Source organism: Hyperolius riggenbachi, chromosome 1 (genome assembly GCF_040937935.1).
Source record: "Hyperolius riggenbachi isolate aHypRig1 chromosome 1, aHypRig1.pri, whole genome shotgun sequence".
NCBI classification, from domain to species: Eukaryota; Metazoa; Chordata; class Amphibia; order Anura; family Hyperoliidae; genus Hyperolius; species Hyperolius riggenbachi.
The window spans coordinates 582,551,844-582,571,701 of record NC_090646.1 but is presented as its reverse complement, the minus strand read 5'-3'; the positions used below and the strand labels follow the sequence as shown (position 1 = coordinate 582,571,701).

Sequence of the window (19,858 nt, the reverse complement as noted above, 5' to 3'; positions counted from 1 at the left end):
GCTGCCCAGTCATTATTTGTGACAGCAGCATAAGCAATGTTCTTCCACACAATGGGCTGTCTTCTGTAACTGCACTGAGCACACACTATGTGGAGGTTACAAATATAAGCAGTATTCGGATGGTTTCTGCTAGGAGAGATATTTGGGACTGGGAGCTACTCTGCTCTGGTGCATTACTCCTTCAGCATTGCAAAGTGAATATTTTCAGGTTACCTTCTCTATCTCTTTCAGGGCTGCCCCTTCCTTCTTTAGCCTCTCATGCTCCACACACTTGATGTTGTAGAAATCCTTGGCTTTCTGCAAGGCTTGAGTAATGCTCTGAATGTTCTGCACAGCATCCAAGGTTCCCGACACTTCCTCCTTTGTCTGCCAAATACAAACAAACCGACAATCACCTGTTTAAGTGCGGATTAGTAATCCCAGTATGGGAACAGAGAAATGCTTTCACAGCACCAGTACCTTTCTGTGCGCCTTCAGCTGCTCATCCCCATACTTCTGGAGTTCCTTAATGAGATCCTGCAATTTCCTGACCAGTTCTAGATGGCTTCCGGCAAGCTTTTCTGTTGACATTTTAAAGACATCCCAAACAGGTCCAAATGTCCTAAAATGACATGCCCATTAAGTGATTTCTAAGACATTAATGTGCAGGGATAGTTTGTCAGCCTGTCTACCCTCCAATATCCTGTGAATACTGCATATTCGCCATCTTTGTTAAACCTGAAATAACAGCGTTGTCCCCAGGATAGGACATGAGGCCCACATTTTCTAAACCAAGGTATATAGTTGGTATAGAGGTGTCTATGAGGCTGCTAGTGAGGTATGCTGCCCTTAACCAGGTTGTTGTGTCACTCTTCCCATAAGTGTATTGCTGGGTGTATCGGGGAGAGGGAAATACAGTATACACTATCAGATATAACTTTATGTAATGCACATAATGTGTAATGTATAATGCACTCCTCTGACCCATTGATTCACAAGCCATGGAAGAGGTAGTTTTGGATTAGAGACCGTAAGAAGAAAAAAAAAATCAGCTTTATGAGAATAATTGCAGGAGTTAATGAACACAACCACAATTCATGATAAGCTATTTGATGTCAGTATGTACACATTTAACGCTGTATGCACAGTTTTCTGAACTTTACACGTACGTGTGTGTGCGTGTGTGTCCCATACACACAGTCAGGTCCATAAATATTTGGACATCGACACAATTATAACATTTCTGGCTCCGTGCACAACCACAATGGATTTGAAATGAAACAAACACTGTGCTGTAACTGCAGACTGTCAGCTTTATCAGCTTTAATTTGAGGGTATTTAAATCCAAATCAGGTGAACAGTGTAGGAATTACAACAGTTTGCATATGTGCCTCCCACTTGTTAAAGAGAACCCGAGGTGTGTTTAAAGAATGTTATCTGCATACAGAGGCTGGATCTGCCTATACAGCCCAGCCTCTGTTGCTATCCCAAACCCCACTAAGGTCCCCCTGCACTCTGCAATCCCTCATAAATCACAGCCGTGCTGTGAGGCTGTGTTTACGTCTGTAATGTCAGTCTCAGCTGCTCCCCCGCCTCCTGCATAGCTCCGGTCCCTGCCCCTGTCCCTTCCCTCCAATCAGCAGGGAGGGAAGGGATGCAGGCGGGCCCGGAGTTCTGCAGGAGGCGGGGAGAGCAGCAGACTGACACTATAGAGATAAACACAGCCAGCTCTGACAAGCTGTTTGTCAGCAGCGTGGCTGTGATTTATGAGGGATTGCAGAGTGCAGGGGGACCTTAGGGGGGTTTGGGATAGCAACAGAGGCTGGGCTGTATAGGCAGATCCATCCTCTGTATGCAGATAATATTCTTTAAACCCACCTCGGGTTCTCTTTAAGGGAGCAAAAGTAATGGGACAATAGGCGTCTCAGCTGTTCCATGACCAGGTGTGTGTTATTCCATCATTATCACAATTACAATGAGCAGATAAAAGGTCCCCGGTTCATTTCAATTGTGCTATTTGCATTTTGAATCTGTTGCTGTCAACTCTCAAGATGAGATCCAAAGCGCTGTCACTATCAGTGAAGCATTAGGCTGGAAAAAAAAAAAAAAAAAAAAAAAACCCTCAGAGAGATAGCAAAAACATTAGACGTGGCCAAAACAACTGTTTCGAACATTCTTAAAAAAGAAAGAACACACCGGTGAGCTCAGCAACACCAAAAGACCCGGACACTGTGGTGGATGACCGAAGAATTGTTTCCCTGGTAAAGAAAACACCCTTCACAACAGTTCACCAGATCAAGAACACTCTCCAGGAGGTAGGTATATGTGTGTCAAAGTCAACAAACAAGAAATTACCTCACCAGAATGAATACAGAGGGTTCACCACAAGATGTAAACCATTGGTGAGCCTCAAAAACATGAAGGCCAGATAAGAGTTTGCCAAACAGCATCTAAAAAATCCTTCACAGTTCCGTAACAACATCCTGTGGACAGATGAGACCAAGATCAACTTGTACCAGAGTGATGGGAAAAGAAGAGTATGGAGAAGGAAAGAACTGCTCATGATGCTAAGCATACCATCTCATCACTGAAGCATGGTGGTAGTAGTGTCATGACGTGTGCATGTATGGCTGCCAATGGAACTGGTTCTCTTGTATTTCTCGATGATGTGACTGCTGACAAAAGCAGCAGGATGAATTCAGAAGTGTTTCAGGCAACATTATCTGCTCATATTCAGCCAAATCCTTTAGAAGTCATTGGAAGGCGCCTCACAGCACAGATGGACAATGACCCAAAGCATATTGTAAAAGCAACCAAAGAGTTTTTAAAGGGAAAGAAGTGGAATGTTATGCAATGGTCAAGTCAATCACCTGACCTGAATCCGATTGAGCATGCATTTCACTCGCTAAAGACAAAACTGAAGAAAAAATGCCCCAAGAACAAGCAGAAACTGAAGACCGTTGCAGTAGAGGCCTGTCAAAGCATCACCAGGATCACCAGGGATGAAACCCAGCGTCTGGTGATGTCTATGCGTTCCAGTCGGCGTTGGAGTCGGTGTCGACGCAATTTTGGGTACCTGGAGTCGGAGTCGTTGGTTTCATAAACAGAAGAGTCGGAGGATTTTTGGACTCCACAGCCCTGATATATTACACAGCGCTGGAAAATACATACAATGGTACAAAGGATGGCAGACATAACGTAACAAGGTAATACAACAAAGGACAAAGTTATACAAGAGAAACAGTACAAGATACAGTCCTGGCCAAAAGTTTTGAGACCGTCAAAAATATTAGTTTTCACAAAGTTTGCTGCTGAACTGCTTTTAGATCTTTGTTTCAGTTGTTTATGTGATGTACTGAAATATAATTATAAGCACTTCATACGCTTCAAAGGTTTTTATTGATAATTGCATGAGATGTATGCAAAGAGTCCGTATTTGCAGTTTTGGCCCTTCTTTTTCAGGACCTCTGCAATTCGACTGGGCATGCTCTCAATCAACTTCTGGGCAAAATCCTGACTGATAGCAACCCATTCTTTCATCACGTTTTGGTCCCCGAGCCGCTTAGTTATCACTTTTGCCTTATGACACGGTGCTCCATCATGCTGGAAAATGCATTGTTCTTTACCAAACTGTTGGATTGTTGGAAGAAGTTGCTGTTGGAGGGCGTTTTGGTACCATTCTTTATTAATGGCTGTGTTTTTTGGCAAAATTGTGAGTGTGCCCACTCCCTTGGATGAGAAGCAACCCCACACATGAATGGTCTCAGGATGCTTTACTGTTGGCATGACACAAGACTGATGGTAGTGCTCACCTTTTCTTCTCCTGACAAGCCTTTTTCCAGATGCCCCAAACAATCGGAAAGGGGCTTCATCGGAGAATATGACTTTGCCCCCGTCCTCAGCAGTCCATTCACCATACTTTCTGCAGAAGATCAATCTGTCCCTGGTGTTTTTTTGGGAGAGAAGTGACTTCTTTGCTGCCCTTCTTGACACCAGGCCATCTTCCAAAAGTCTTCACCTCACTGTGCATGCAGATGCCCTCACACCTGCCTGCTGCCATTCCTGAGCAACCTCTGCACTGGTGGCACTCCGGATCCTGCAGCTGAATACTCTTTAGGGGACGATCCTGGAGCTTGCTGGACTTTCTTGGACGCCCTGATGCCTTCTTAACAAGAACTGAACATCTTTCCTTGAAGTTCTTGATGATCCTATAAATTGTTGCTTTAGATGCAATCTTAGTAGCCACAATATCTTTGCCTGTGAAGCCATTTTTATGCAACGCAATGATGGCTGCATGCGTTTCTTCGCTGGTCACCATGGTTAACAATGGAAGATCAAGGATTTCAAGCATCGCCCCCCTTTTAACATGTCAAATCTGCCATTCTAACCCAATCAGCCTGACATAAAGATCTCCAGCCTTGTGCTCGTCAACATTCTCACCTGAGTTAACAAGACGATTACTGTATATTCCTGCGTATAAGACTACTTTTTAACCCTTGAAAATCTTCTGAAAAGTTGGGGGTCGTCTTATACGCCGGGTGTCATTGATGCCGGGTGATACGCTCTATCCTGTTACTGACTCTCCGATCTCCCTGCTGAGGGAGCGCAATCTATTGTTCCATACCGCTCTGATAAACAGGTAGACAAGGAGAGCTGACCAATCCGCTTAAGGAGAGTTGACCAATGCAACAAGTCAATTGACTATATCTGGTAATATACTGGGTAACAGATACAGTACTCCAGTATCTGTTCATACATAGCAGCAGTATATGATTTTTTTTATTTTAATTTGATGTGGGTTGGAAGAGGGGTAGTCTTATACGGCGAGTATATCCCAAACTCTATATTTTAACTGGAAAAGTTGGGGGGTCGTCTTATATGCCCAGCCGTCTTATACGCCGGAATATACGGTACTGAAATGATCTCAACAGGTCCTTTAATGACAGCAATGAAATGCAGTGGAAAGGTTTTTTGGGGATTCAGTTAATTTTCATGGCAAAGAAGGACTATGCAATTCATCTGAATACTCTTCATAACATTCTGGAGTACATGCAAATTGCTATTATAAAAACTTAAGCACCCACTTTTCTAATTTCCAATATTTTTGTCAGTCTCAAAACTTTTGGCCAGGACTGTACATGATCAAGCAATGTTGGGCCAGTTAGGTGGGCCCATCAATACAAGTACGAGATGGTCATAGGAAAGGAGCATATGATCATGTAGAATACACTAGGCCCCGCCAAAGGCTTACATTCCACATGGAGGGAAGATGGACATACTAGGTAGGGCTGTAGAATAAGTATTCAACAGAGAGTTAATGTAGCCATAGATCTAGTGATGCTGGGCAGATTCAACCAAGTAAATCAGAATCAGAATAAAGTTTATTTCGCCAAGCATGACTGGGTCATGCCCGGAATTGGGTTGGGCACAGACAGAGAACTCAGCAGCAAAAAAACAAAACAAAAACAACAATGAGAAGACAACAACAATTACACATCTGACCATGACATCTGGCCGCGACATTCTAACAACAACCGCAGCAGCAACAGCCGATTACAGTAAAGAAGCAATAGTACAGTGGTAGGTGTAGCTTAAGCAAGGGAGGCACTGAATTGGGGGAAAGGTGGCCAGAAAGCAGGACACAGCGGACACATATGGACTGACTACCGGCCTGCGGGGGGGAGCCAGTGGATGGAATTCAAGAGTTTAACGGCAGCAGGGAAGAAGGAGTTCATGTGCCTAGCTGTCTTGGAGGAAATGGACCGTAGCCTTCTGCCGGATGGGAGCACGTTAAAGTAGCGGTGGCCTGAGTGTGAGCGGTCATTTGCGATCCTTTGTGCTCTAGAGCGCAGTCTGGAGTTGTAGAGGAGGTCAAGCAAGGGGAGTGGTTTCCCAATGATTCTCTCCGCCGACCTGATGACCCTCTGAAGCTTGTATTTGTCTCTGTTTGAGAAACCAGCATACCACACCAGAATGGAGGTGCAGATGACGGATTCTATAGTGGCAGAGTAGAAGTTTGACATAAGCTCCTGTTCCATCCCGAACTTCCTCAGTTGACGAAGTAAGAAGAGTCTTTGTTGGGCCTTCCTCTGTGTGGTGCTCGTGTGAGTCTTCCAGCCCAGGTCGCTGGAGATCTGAGTTCCCAGGAGGCGGACACTAGATACCTTTCCAACCTCCGTGCCGTCAATGAAGATTGGGGGTGGGGGCCTGCTTCCTGAAGTCAATAACCATCTCAACGGTTTTGGTTGTGTTGAGGACCAGCTTGTTTTTCTTGCACCATCGGCAAATGCTATCGACTTGTTGACGATAGTCATGCTCATCATTCTTGGTCACAAGACCAATGATGGTGGTGTCGTCAGTGAATTTGACGACCTTGACTGAGTCTGCTGTGGATCTGCAGTTGTTGGTGTAGAGGGAAAACAGAATTGGGGACAGGACACAGCCCTGTGGGGCACCTGTGTTGGTAGCCCTTGCTTGGGAGGCGATCTTGCCCAGCTTGACGACTTGTGATCTGTTGGTCAAGAAGTCTGAGATCCAGTGGCGTAGGGTTGAGTGGACGTTAAGTGCCTCCAGGTTGTTCTGGAGGATGCGAGGGCAGATTGTATTAAACGCCGAGCTGAAGTCAAGGAGGAGGATTCTGGCGTATGAGTCAGGTTTATCCAGGTGATCACTGATGAGCTCTAGGCAGATGTTGATGGCGTCGTCAGTGGACCTGTTTGCTCTGTACGCAAACTGGAACGGGTCTAGTCGAGGTAGCGTGGAGTTCTTGAGTTCGGATAGGACTGCCTTTTCGAAGGTCTTCATGATGACCGAGGTGAGGGCCACAGGCCTGTAGTTATTTAGGTCGGCTATGCCTTGTTTCTTGGGGACAGGGATGATCGTGGACCTCTTGAAGCATTTGGGGATCCTGCCCTCCTGTAGGGACTTGGCATAGATGGAGGAGAGGACAGGAGCCAACTGCTGCAAGCAAGATTTAGGGCATGCTGGTGTCACACCAGCATGCCTCTGTGATTGAATCTGATTAGAGAGAGATCTGTTGGCTGCCCATACACTGCAGGCTGATTCCCAATCAATTGAAATCTCTCAGGAATCGGTAGAGCCCACCGCTGTGTATGTAATGCGTAAATGTGCTGTAAGTGTGCATTTATACATTATCTGTCCTGTGTGGTGGTGCCACAGAAAGAAGGCAAGTTACTTCCAAAACTAGTTGTTGAAATATTTGCAGTGAATGTAGGTGTCCTGGAAGGACCTGTTTTTTCAGAACCATGTAGTTGAACTAGATATGTTCGTTCTAAAACTTACCCAAGCTGTGTATAGTTGCTCGCAGTCCTGGCAAGCTTTGTCATTGACCGGGAATAAGCTTCTTCAATGGCAGACCTGTGAATGCAATTGGAAAAAAAAGTTGGTGCTTGTAAAGTGAACCTGTCATCTGCAACTTGGGACATAAAATAACTTGGAGGAAGTAGAAGTAGCAATCGACTAACTCCTTCTTTATTATGACGCACCGTGTACTACAACCCCTCTCTAGGCATGTGACCAAGGCAGGCAGGCACTGAATAATCAAACCGCTTGGTGCCAGCCTACAGTGGCGTTCTAAGGGCCTATTTCCACTACACGCCAATGGGAAATCTGCATCAGAAAAATCGTGGAAACAGGCCCATAGACATTCATTGGAGTCAGTTTTACTGCATCCAGAATCCACATGTAGTGGAAACAGACCCTTAGATGAATAAACCTCCCAGAAATGGAAAAACAAAGGTTTTTCCTATATGACGATGCAACACTGCTGCTGCATTGGTGGCGGTCTGGTCTTCATCTCTCAGTGATCGATAGTCCCCAGATATGTTACCAATCATTAAAGAGGTGTGACTGCAACAGGAGCTGTGGAAAGGTCACAAGCTGTTTAGTGAGAAGCCACTAGTGGTCCAATGCAGCATTGAGTTTAGATTTAGTAAATGCAAGAAACAGTATGTGCTTCTTTAAAAGTGCACGTGACTGTAGTGGATCCATGTATGCGAGTTAGGCCTGGTACCCACTACAAAGTGCCATCGCAATCGCTAGCGATTTGTGATCGTGCAATTTGTGATGACGCGATCGCCGCACAGCCACTCCCGCAGCCGCCCCCGCCGATGGGCGTATTGCGGTCGTTTGGGCCCGGTCTTTGCCGCCGCCCATCGGCTGGGGGCGGTCGTTAAGTGGTTAAAAGGAAAAATCCATATCCCTCTCAGTCTAGGTTCCCTTTAATGTTAATATGGCCCCGCCCCTTCCTGTCCTAAAGCCAACCCTCCATGCCTGCACTCACCTCTGTGCATGTCAGCTTTATGGAGCAAGTACAACAGCAGCTTGATACTTGCTTCCACATTACAGTGCAACTGTCCCAGCTGCATACTGCTGCTGCCATATTTGCACATTATATATGATCATCAAAGCTCACAAATACTCAAGGTGGGATATCACGGATCAGGATGGTCTAATAACACATACATCCCTGCAGGAGATCCGAAACATTCATGTCACAAAATACTGTACTTGCACAAATCATACGCTGGATTTTTTTTTTACTGAATCATACTGTCACAGTTGCAATTTTAAAACCACACTCTGTATTTTATGCTATAAAGGTGGCCATACACATAGATTTGCAGCAGATTCGAACATTAGATAGATATCTGTCAGATGCCCGTAAAGTCGTATGTGACAGGAATCTATCTGATGTGTGCCACACACTAGGAACAGATTTCCAATAGATTTCAGAATGAATTGGAAACTGATCTAAATGCATTATTGGACTATTAGATGCAATGCAACTCTATGGGCCATCGATCCGCTGCCAGCATCACATCGACCTAGATTTTCCCTCCTGTCAGATCAAATCGATCAAAACCAGCCACAAATCGATTTGATAGAATCGATTTCTGACCGATCAATTGATTCTATGGAATCGATTGATCGCTGAAATCGACCAGCGTATGGGCCCCTTAAAACATAGCATAATGACCCCTTTCACTTTCCTGCAGTAAAACCTTATCTCAAGCTGTCTCTCACTGTTTCATGGCTGTTTAAGTGCTTCAGAAACCAATGTTAGTTACCTGGTAACATCCTTTTTAGTAACCTCCAGGACAGGTCCACCACGAGAACGACAGGCTCCTCCCAGGAACAGGAAACGTCCAGATAGAGCACTCTATAAAACTTTGTCCAACCCCTTGATCCCCAGTCAATTTCAAGTACTGTTCCTAAACAAAAAAGGGGTTTTAATATTCATACTGCATATACATATATTGTCACATCATCATATATACATATATATACATATAATTGATATCGGGTGGGTTACGGACCTGTCCTGGAGGTTACTAAAAAGGATGTTACCAGGTAACTAACATTGGTTTTTCCTTTAACCTCCAGGACAGGTCCACCACGAGAAGATGAGCAAGAATCTTACCAATTTAGGGTGGGCTGACTGCCTGCAGAACTTTCTTTCCAAATGATTGCTGTCTTGCAGACATCAGGTCTATTCTGTAGTGTCTAGAGAAGGTGCTTAAACTTGACCACGTGGCTGCCCTGCAGATCTCTTCTGGCGTAGCACCCGCTCTGTAAGCCCATGAGGTGGCAGCTGCCCTAGCTGAATGGGCTCTAACTGTATCTACTACCGTATTCCCTGTAATCCTATAGGCTTCCTCTATACATAATTTTATCCATCTAGCTATAGATCTCTTTGACATTTTACTACCTCTTGTAGCTCCTGACGTGTTAATTAGCAAAGCTCTAGAGTTTCTAAATTCCGCTACCCTCTCTAAATAACACATAAGGCATCTTCTTACATCCAATGTTTGTTCCTCTTTAAATGATGGTAGCACAATGTCCTGGGATCTGTGAAATTTTGTAGTAACTTTCGGGAGAAATTCATCACATGTCTTCAGTATCACTTCATCTCTAAGTATTATACAAAACGGTTCATCACAACATAGGGCTTCTAATTCGCTCACCCGTCTAGCCGATGTAATAGCTATAAGAAATACTGTCTTCATTGTCAATAGTCTGAAGGAAATATCTGCTATGGGCTCAAAGGGTTCTTTCTTTAATACCTTTAAAACTAAGGATAAATCCCAACTGGGAACTTTTTTCTTTAACATAGGTTTCTTTCTCTCCACTGACTTAAAAAATTGGATGATAAGGGGGTCCCTTGCTAACCTCTCATCCATAAAGGTAGATATTGCTGCTACCTGTACCTTTAAAGTACTTAACGAAATCTTCTTTTCTACCCCGTCCTGTAGAAACTCTAAAATGGTTGGCACTAAATCACCCTTGAACCCTGACTCTTCCTGCCACATATTAAAGGTTTTCCAATATTTGAGGTAAATTTTCCTTGTAACTTTCTTCCTACAATCCAATAGAGTACTAATAACCCTTTCTGATACTCCTTTTTTCCTTAAAGGGGACCTCTCAGAAGCCAGGCTGACAGGCTTAGATTTGGAATAGAGCTTCCAGTTCTTCTTGATCCCTGAGCTAGTACTTCCTTGTCCGGAATCCTTATTGGACCCTCCAGCCTCATCTTTAGTAGTAGTGGATACCAACTTCTTGCTGGCCAATCCGGGACTACCATAATTACTACTGTCTTGGTCCTTGATAACTTGTGTAATACTCGTGGCACTAGCTGTATTGGTGGAAATGCGTACCCCTTGTCGAATATCCAGTTCTGACTTAGCGCATCTACCGCTTCGGCTCCTTCGCTTGGATTCAGGGAGTAGAATCTTCTGCACTTTGTGTTTTGCTTGGTTGCGAACATATCTACTCGTGGTCGACCCCACTGTGTGGTCAATCTTCTGAACATCTTGTCTGATATTTCCATCTCTGTATTTGACATCTTTTGTCTGCTCAGAAGATCTGCTATCGTGTTTAATGATCCCTTCAGATGTATTGCTGATAATGATAGAAAATTCTTTTCCGCTATTGTTAATATGTTCATGGCCAGTTCCATCAGCTTCGCTGACTTTGTACCCCCTTGCCGATTCAGATATGCTACCGCTGTGGTGTTGTCTGACCTGACCTGAACATGATGACCCATCAGTGTCTGTACACTCTGTTCTAGTGCTTTCTGTATAGCTGCTAGCTCCCTGTAATTGGATGACTGCATCCTCACACACTTTGGCCACTGCCCCTGTAACATTCTTCCCTGCAGATGTGCACCCCAACCTATAAGACTTGCATCGGTCGTGATAATCTTCCCTGTTGGTATGATCCACATCCTGCCTTCGGTGAGTATCTTCTCCGATAACCACCACTCCAGGGACTTCAGTACGTCTGGTGGACATATGACCTGTGTCTTTAGATTGTCCTGTGTCTTGTTCCAAACTCTTAGCATCCAATTTTGTAAGTGTCTTGTATGCATCATTGCCCACTGTATAGCTGGAGCAGTTGATGTCAGGAATCCCAAAACTTTCATTACTTGTCTTATCGTCATTACTGGCTTTGTTATGAATTCCTGTATCATAACTTTTAACTTCCCTATCTTTTCGACTGGCAAATACATTCTCTCTGTCTCTGAATCTATAATGACTCCCAGAAACTGGATCTTTGATGTTGGTTGAAGGACTGATTTGTCCCAGTTTACTATCCATCCGAGGGTTTGTAATTGTTCTAACACCCTTTCTGTATTTTCTTTTGATTTCTGATATGATTCTGCCACTACCAGGAGGTCGTCTAGGTACGGGATTACAAGAATCCCTTCCATGTGGAAAAACTTTGTCACCTCCGCCATTACCTTTGAGAATATCCTCGGTGCCGATGATATCCCGAAAGGTAGAACTCTGAATTGAAAATGCTGAATCATTCTTTTTTCTTTTATTGCAAATCTGAGGAACTTTTGAGATGACTCCCTTATTGGAATGTGCCAATAAGCGTCCCTCAGATCTATATTTGTCATTATACAATTTTGGGTTAACAAGGTTCGCACAGAGTAAATTGATTCCATCCTGAATCTCTGATAAGATACGAAGGGGTTCAGGGCCTTTAGGTTTAGAATCAGTCTGAATTTCCCCGTCGGCTTTCTTACTAAAAATACCGTCGAATAAAATCCCTGAATGTTCGAGATTTGATTTTCGGGAACCGGAATGACCACGTTTTCGTCTAACATTGATTTTACTATGCTTTTTAACGCTAGCTTTTTCTCCTTTTCTTTTGGAAGGGACGTGGAAATAAATCTCTTTGGAGGGAAGGATTGAAACTGAATCTTGTACCCCTGACTTATGAGATTGAGGATGAAATCGCTTTTGGAAATTTTTGTCCATTGGGAATAGAATCCCGACAGACGCCCCCCAACTTTTTCTCTGGCGTCATTTCTTTTCTTGTCCCTCCTGTTTCCGAAAAAGAAAACTCCTTTTCGTCCCCTCTCTGTTAATGGCCCAAGGTCTTCTCCTCTGCTGAGGCTTATCCTTGTTGTCTTGTCTATTTCGCCTAAAGAATCTTTTATTCTGTATAAACTTTTTCTTCTTTGGGAATCCCTTCTTTCTATCAGAAGTTCTTTCTAATATTTGGTCTAACTGTTCTCCAAATAGTAATTCTCCATTGAAGGAGATATTGCATACTCTGGCTTTTGAGGCCTGACTACCTTCCCAATTCTTTATCCACAGATTCCTCCTTGCTGTGTTAATTAATGCCGAGGTTCTAGCATTTACTCTGATATTCTCAGCTGCTGCATCAGTTATATAATCAGTGGCCTTAGAGACCACTTCTAATGATTCCAAAATCTCCTCCTTAGAGGCTCCCTTTTCAACTTTCTCCTCTACTTTCTTAACCCATAGGGATAGAACTCTTGCTACACAAGTTGTGGCAGCAGCAGGTCTAAAATTTGCTCCTGCTGCTGTCCAGGCTTTCTTAAGAGCGAATTCTACCTTTTTATCATGCGGATCTTTTAGATAGCCTAGATCTTCAAAGGCCAATTCGTTGTCTTTATTAACCTGAGAAAATGCCGCATCTAACCTGGGAGATCTATCCCAAGTTTTGACATCTTCCTCTGTAAATGGAAATCTTTTCATAAAACCCTTTGACATGAACAATTTTCTATCAGGGTATTTCCACTGGCTTAATATGGTATTCTTTGTGGATCTGTGTATAGGGAAGGTTAATGATTCTTTTGGTTCCATTCCTTGATATAACTTATCATGCATAGATATTTCCTCCGATTTTTTGGATTCAATGTTTAAGGTTTTGTTAATCGCCATTATCAGCTGCTCTGTCTCATCAGCTGGAAATCTAAATCTAGAGATTTTCTTAACCTCAGATTGGCTGTCCCAACTTTTAGCGGAGGAGTCTGACTCATCATCATTATCTTCCTCCTCCCCCTCCATGTCTTCCTCTTCAGAGGAAGATACTATATTTCTCTTTGTACTTTTACTTTTATGTTTTACAGGCTGAGATTCTGTATTAGGTGTTTCTGCGGCCGGTATATCTGTACTTGTACCCGGGTTTACTGACTCTGCTGCTGCTGGGGGAATAGCGGAAGCAAACACCTCCTTTAGAGATTTAATGGTGTCTGCCATTTCCTTCTTTACGGCTGTCATTAACTCTTCCTTCAACCCCCCTGATTGCTCCTGTATAAGTTTCATTAAACAAGGTTGACAAAACTGCTTATTGTAGTTATGGGCCATTTTTGCATCACAGAGCGGGCACCGCCTCCTTGGCTTTGTTGGCTCAGTAGGCTCCGGGCCCTAAAATAACAACACAAAAATACAATGTCATTCCTCTGATTTTGATTTAAAGGAATATCACCCGGTGAAAAAATGAAGAGTGACAGTAACCCTGACCGAGGAGAGCAGGAATGAAGAGCCATTTATACATATAAATGCATCCGCTACATATATATATATATCTCTATAACTCTACTCCCCCATAGTATCAAACAATTGCCCAAGCTATAATATTCATATATATATAGCCCTCTGGTCCAAAGTGGAATAAAAAACCTCCATATATGTCTGTCCGCAAAAATTTAAGTATAACAGACCTCCGATCAGACGTAAAACAGGCTATTAAATGCACACTATAAGACTCTGATCTTATCCCAGACCTCCGTACAGACGCGGCCTATAGATACAGGTTACTAAAACAAACCTCAGATCAGACGCTAAGCAGGCTATTAAATGCAAACTGTAAGTCTGTAAACTTATATCAGACCTCCATACAGACGCGGCCTAGGCGTATAGCTCATACCGTAAAGGTCACCAAGCCTCCGCCAAGCTTACCTTTCCTGGTTCCTGCTTAGCGTCCATCCCGCTCCGTTCCGAACACAAACTGGCAAACCATGCGGGCTTCCGGCGTCTCTTCACCCACGCGACCGGAAGTGACATCACGTAAGGGCGGAAGTACGTCATACGTACTTCGCAACTGAGGGCAATCAGCTGCCTTCCCTCCGGAGGCCCGCATGATCCTCGTGTCACTTCCGGCGCGCCATTAGCCTCCGCCAAAGGGGAATCATGGACGCCGCACGTGTCCTCCGGATCCGCCGCAACTCGGGCAGCCAGGACAGCCATGGGGAAGGTAACTCCACTCTCTCTTCCCCCTCCGGACCGAAAAACCTCTCCAGGCAGGTCCACCCATAGCCGCCAACCAAGTCCCAAACTCTCCTGGTCTGACGGACCGGCGAGCGACCAGAGCACTCCTTGTTCCTGGAACAGGAAACGTCAACTGGGGATCAAGGGGTTGGACAAAGTTTTATAGAGTGCTCTATCTGGACGTTTCCTGTTCCTGGGAGGAGCCTGTCGTTCTCGTGGTGGACCTGTCCTGGAGGTTAAAGGAAAAAACAGGACTGTATCCAACCCAGTGGGTGAAATAGCTCAGAGAAGCTCTTTTGCATAGTTAACAACTAAAGTTTTAACTTTTCCTGTGCTGGAAATCAACATGAGACTATCTTCTTTGCTACTAATGTTTTATTTCTTAGCTGTACTACACATACCATTCATTATATTATAAGTTTATTTTAGCTTCAGGTTTGCTTCAAAACCAGCAATGTGCTGTAGCAACCTGCTACAGCGACACAGTAATAAATAAATACTCTCACGTATAAAAAGAAAGGGAATCTGTTGAAAAGCTTAGATATCTGGCTCAATAAAAAGTTTAGCCCAGCTGCATCCTGTCACGCCGAAAAGTGATGGGCAAACTTCAGGGAACAAACCATAAACATTTCTCATAACCGTTGTATCTTTCACATGTACACTCTGCAAAGAAAAGAAAGCAGCAGCACTGTGTGGAATAAGTAGTGACATGAACTCTCAGCCAAGCCTGGTTAGTTTGGGTTTTAGGCTGTACCGGAGGTGATCAGTACCAATAGGAGACCAGAGAAGAGACAATGTCATACTACCATCCCAATGAAAGCAACAGGTACAGTGTACAAAGAGTTAAGCTTTACAACTGGTAGCAACTGCCAAATGTGACTGTTGCTGCCAACAATTTGGATGGAATAATACTGGAATAAATAGGACACAGCTGGAATTACAAAGCTGAGACTGTTTCCAGTGACAAAGAGCAATGACACCAGCCTGACACTACACTGCTCCAATCATTCATGAGGGCCGTGACAAATAACGTCAGTGAAAACACACATATATCTGTATCAAGTGCCAGCCAAACATTGTGTTGTTTTCTCAAGACACAGCAAACTGGAGAGTCCTCCGGGACAGCCAAGTTTTTCATGAGCTGATGAAATGCATCCAACTACAAAAAGAAGGGGAAAAAAATGTACGCTGACCAGAGATCACCAGAACACTGGAAATCTCTCACACAGTCCACTTCCACGGCCCAGAAGCAGAAAGCAACAACAAAAATCCTGCCTGTTTAGTCAGATGAACGAGCAGTCCTTGAGCCTAATATACACGAGGTAGATCCTCACTTCCAGATTATCGAGCAAGCTATCCCCACTGATTCTACAGGATTCATAGACTCTCTAATGTCATTAGCACATCCCTGAGTGCTGATAACATCTTAAGACTTTAAAAAGAGGGATCTCCATCCTGAAATACAATATCCTGCAGCACTGCTGAAATAAAAAGTTATATTTACCTGCAGTGTCTTGTCCCACCAAGCGGCCCGAAGTCCCTGCACCACTCCACTTCCGCCGCTTGGAGGAAAAAGACGCCAAGCTATTTACTGCATTAAATGGCTTTGCTCGGAGGAGAGAGGGAGGGCGGGGCCAAGCAGCGGAAGTGGAGTGAAGCAGGGACTTCGGAGCCGCTTCGTGGGACAAGACTCCGGAAGTGAATTTAACTTAATTTCAGCAGCGCTGACGGATTTTGTTTTTCAGGATGGAGGTCCTCTTTAAGCCTGTGATTCCTATGATAATTTTTCCGATGACCGGCGATTGTTTTTGAGGGACAAGCGATAGTTTCCACAATCTCGCTGCGTGGGTACAGATGCGTGACTACACAAGCAATTTTAGCGATGCATAACGACAACCATCCCGAAGGATTGGATCTCTAAAATGCCAGACGACTCAGCAGAAAGTACCGCGATCACCTGACTTCCCATTAGCGCCTGTCATGTGCACCCACCGGCAGGAAGATGGATCGGGGAACGCTCATCATTGGGAGACATCGCTGGGATCCATCTTTCTGTGTTGTCAGGTGAGTATTAAGCTTTAGGCCTGAGATGCACTGCCAAGCAATTTGCAACGCAAAACGTATTCCCACTTGATGAATGAGAATTGTGGCAAAATCAATGTGATCCCGAATGTGATCGATTTTTCCACAGTTCTTATTCAGGTCATTGAGAATGCATTGCAAAATGCTTGGCAGTGTGTCTCAGCCCTTAGTATGGCTGCTCCTGGCTCAATGTCTTATATACACATCGGCAACAATAAGCTTGTATTTCTGAACAAAAGCAAAATCAGCATTCTACTAGCGATAGTGTAATTTAAAGAAAACATTTTAACCATTTCAGCCCAGGGGTTGTTTTCACCTTATGGACGAGAGGAATTTTCACATTTCAGTGCTCCTCCCTTTCATTCCCCAATAACTTTATCACTACTTACAACGCGGACAACGTGGACTTGATTGACAGCGGCACTTGTGCAGGCGCACTCAAGCGGGCCAGTAGCTCAGAGTGGAGCTGCAGCGTGGGACATGTCAGCTTCAAGGGGCTGGAGGAAGCCCCGGATAAGTAGAGCGGGGGGGGGGGGGGGGTATTTGACTCATTTAAACTAGTTGCGCTAGTGACAGAATCCTTTATGGTGGAGAATGAACGCTCTTTCACAAAGATCGTGACTGCATTTCTCCAGTTCATATTTGGCCAGTTGCTGGGGTTTGAGTTGACTGATGACTTTAATTTCACTGATGGGCGTACTTAAGGGACAACTGATCTAAAAGGAATATGGAGGCTGCCATATTTGTTTCTTTTTAAACAATGCATATTGCCTGGTTGCTGATCCTCTGCCTCTAACACGTAAAGCCATAGACCCTGAACAAGCATGCAGATCAGATGTTTGACTAAAGGGAACCTAACCTGAGGTTTATAGTCCATGACTAAAAGGTTATGGATTTTTCTTTTTAAAATAATACCAGTTGCCTGACTCTCCTGCTGATCATGTGTCTCTTAATACTTTTAGCCACAGCCCCTGAACAAGCATGTAGATCAGGTGCTCTGACTGAAGTCAGACTGGATTAGCTGTATGCTTGTTTCAGGTGTGTGATTCAGCCACTACTGCAGCCAAAGATCAGCAGGACTGCCAGGCAACTGGTATTGTTTAAAAGAAAACACCCATATCCCTCTCAGTTAAGGTTCCTTTTAAGTCAGACTGGATTTGCAGCATGCTTGTTTCAGGTGTGTGATTCAGACACTAGTGATGCATGAAAGATGAGAAGGATACCAGACAACTGGTATTGTTTAAAAGTAAATAAGTATGGCAGCCTCCATATCTGATCAGATTTCAATCAAGTTCTTTCTATATATATCACTGTTGTATGGAAATCGTGCAAACTGCTACAGAAGCGGCAGCCAGGTACACCCATAAAGAATGCCATTACCCGGCAACCTGGATGCCTTTAGTCTGAACAGATAAATAACTTTTTCATCACATCATGTTAAAGTCAGTTCATAAACCTACATAATAACAACGTGTAGCCCATATAAATAAGATGGTAATGCAATACCTCTCCCTTATAAATTCCTGCAGTTCCTTTGTGGAGATCTGGCCATGTTTCATGTTCTGGTATAACACAGCAAAGCCATTATTCTTTTCCCCCTGCAGAACAAAGAAGAGAACAGCGTTCAATAAAACACAAGCACAGCACGTAACTATGAGATTGCACTACATCATAAACACTGCATAATGGGATTCTACTAGGAGGCAAGTCTTTACCTGGAAAACAAGTGCAAACCTAAAGAGGAACTCCAGGGAAATTAACGTAATGAAAAAAAGTGCTTTATTTTTACAATAATTATGTATAACTGATTTAGTCAGTGTTTGCCCATTGTAAAATCCTTCTTCTCCCTGATTTACATTCTGACATTTACCACATGGTGACATTTTTACTGCTGGCAGGTGATGTCAGTGATGTCAGAACCATGGTCCTGACATCACACTGTGGGAGGGGTTTCACCACAATATCAGCCATACAGAGCCCCCTAATGATCAGTTTAAGAAAAGGTAAAGATTTCTTATGGAAAAGGGGAAATCAGCTACTGATTGGGATGAAGTTCAAGCCTTGGTTACGGTTTATCTTTAATAGTACACCGAAAAATATCTACCAGTAATTCTATCCAAAATTCTAATAAATTTGAGTTGGGCTTTAAAATGAATCACTATTGTTATTACTATAATAATAGACTTGTAGAACGCTCCTACATACTGCCAAGTTAACTCACAAGTGTCACTTTTATATCCAAGCATTGAACAAGACAGATCACGCTGATTAGGGTAACTTAAAGCGGATCCGAGATGAAAAACTAACTATAACAAGTAACTTGTCTATATATCTTATCTAAAGTTTAGATGGTTTACACAGAAAATCTAGCTGCAAACAGCTTAATAGAATATGATTATTTCTTCCTGTGATACAATGACGGCAGCCATGTTTGTAAACATTACACACAGGCAAGCTTATCTGTATCTTCAGCACTCAGCCTGTGAAAAAAACCTAATCCCCCGTCCTCCTCCCCTCTGCCTCTGAAATCACTGGCTAGCAATACCTCCCCTTCCTCCTGTCCAGACTGAGCTCCCATGAGCCCTTGCTACTGTCTGAAAATGCCAAGGCTTTCTGAAAACCTGTGGGTGAGGCTTGTTTAGTTTATAGGGAATTAGCGTATTAAAACAAAAAATATTTGGCTTGAGGAATGCCCTATAAACAATAGTAAAGGAACCCAATTATGCAATGAGTAAAAGTTCATCTCGGATCCACTTTAAGTGTTAGGGCCCGTTTCCACTAGTGCGGTGCGAATCGCTGGGATTCCACCGCTGACAAAATCGCATGCGGATGCGATTCCGCATGCGATTTTTGCCGCGATTTCGCATAGGCAGGCTATCAGCGATTTTAACCATGTCACTGCCTGGCTCAATGTACATTAGTTTTAGTGCGAATTTGCACGCGAAATCGCGGCAAAAAACGCATGTGCGATTTCCCCTATTAAATACATTGCCTGCGAATCGCCTGCATTCCACACGCAGGCGAATTCTGCAGGCCCTACCGTGCAGAAAAATCCTGCACAGAAAAACGCACCAAAAAACTGACAAGTGGAAACAGTCTCATCCACTTGTATTGGTTATGCGAATCCGCATGCAGACAACGCATGCGGATTCGCTCTAATGGAAACGGGCCCTTACATTTGGAAGTGAATTACTTTGGCCCTTATTTCATTCACTTTTTCTCTTACGTTTTCTCCTAGGTGATCTAGT

General features: G+C 43.8%; 1 protein-coding gene across 1 annotated transcript in view; it reads right to left on the bottom strand.

Annotated features, from left to right (window-relative positions):
- FCHO2 (FCH and mu domain containing endocytic adaptor 2) overlaps positions 1 to 19,858 on the bottom strand; it is a 240,335-nt gene that overhangs the window by 160,354 nt on the left and 60,123 nt on the right. The window contains exons 2-5 of the mRNA XM_068248366.1: positions 18,117 to 18,208; positions 7,282 to 7,356; positions 460 to 601; positions 214 to 366 (exon numbers count right to left, since the gene is read on the bottom strand). Of these exons, the coding sequence (XP_068104467.1) occupies positions 214 to 366; positions 460 to 601; positions 7,282 to 7,356; positions 18,117 to 18,208 (462 nt within the window). The remainder of the gene's footprint in view (positions 1 to 213; positions 367 to 459; positions 602 to 7,281; positions 7,357 to 18,116; positions 18,209 to 19,858) is intronic.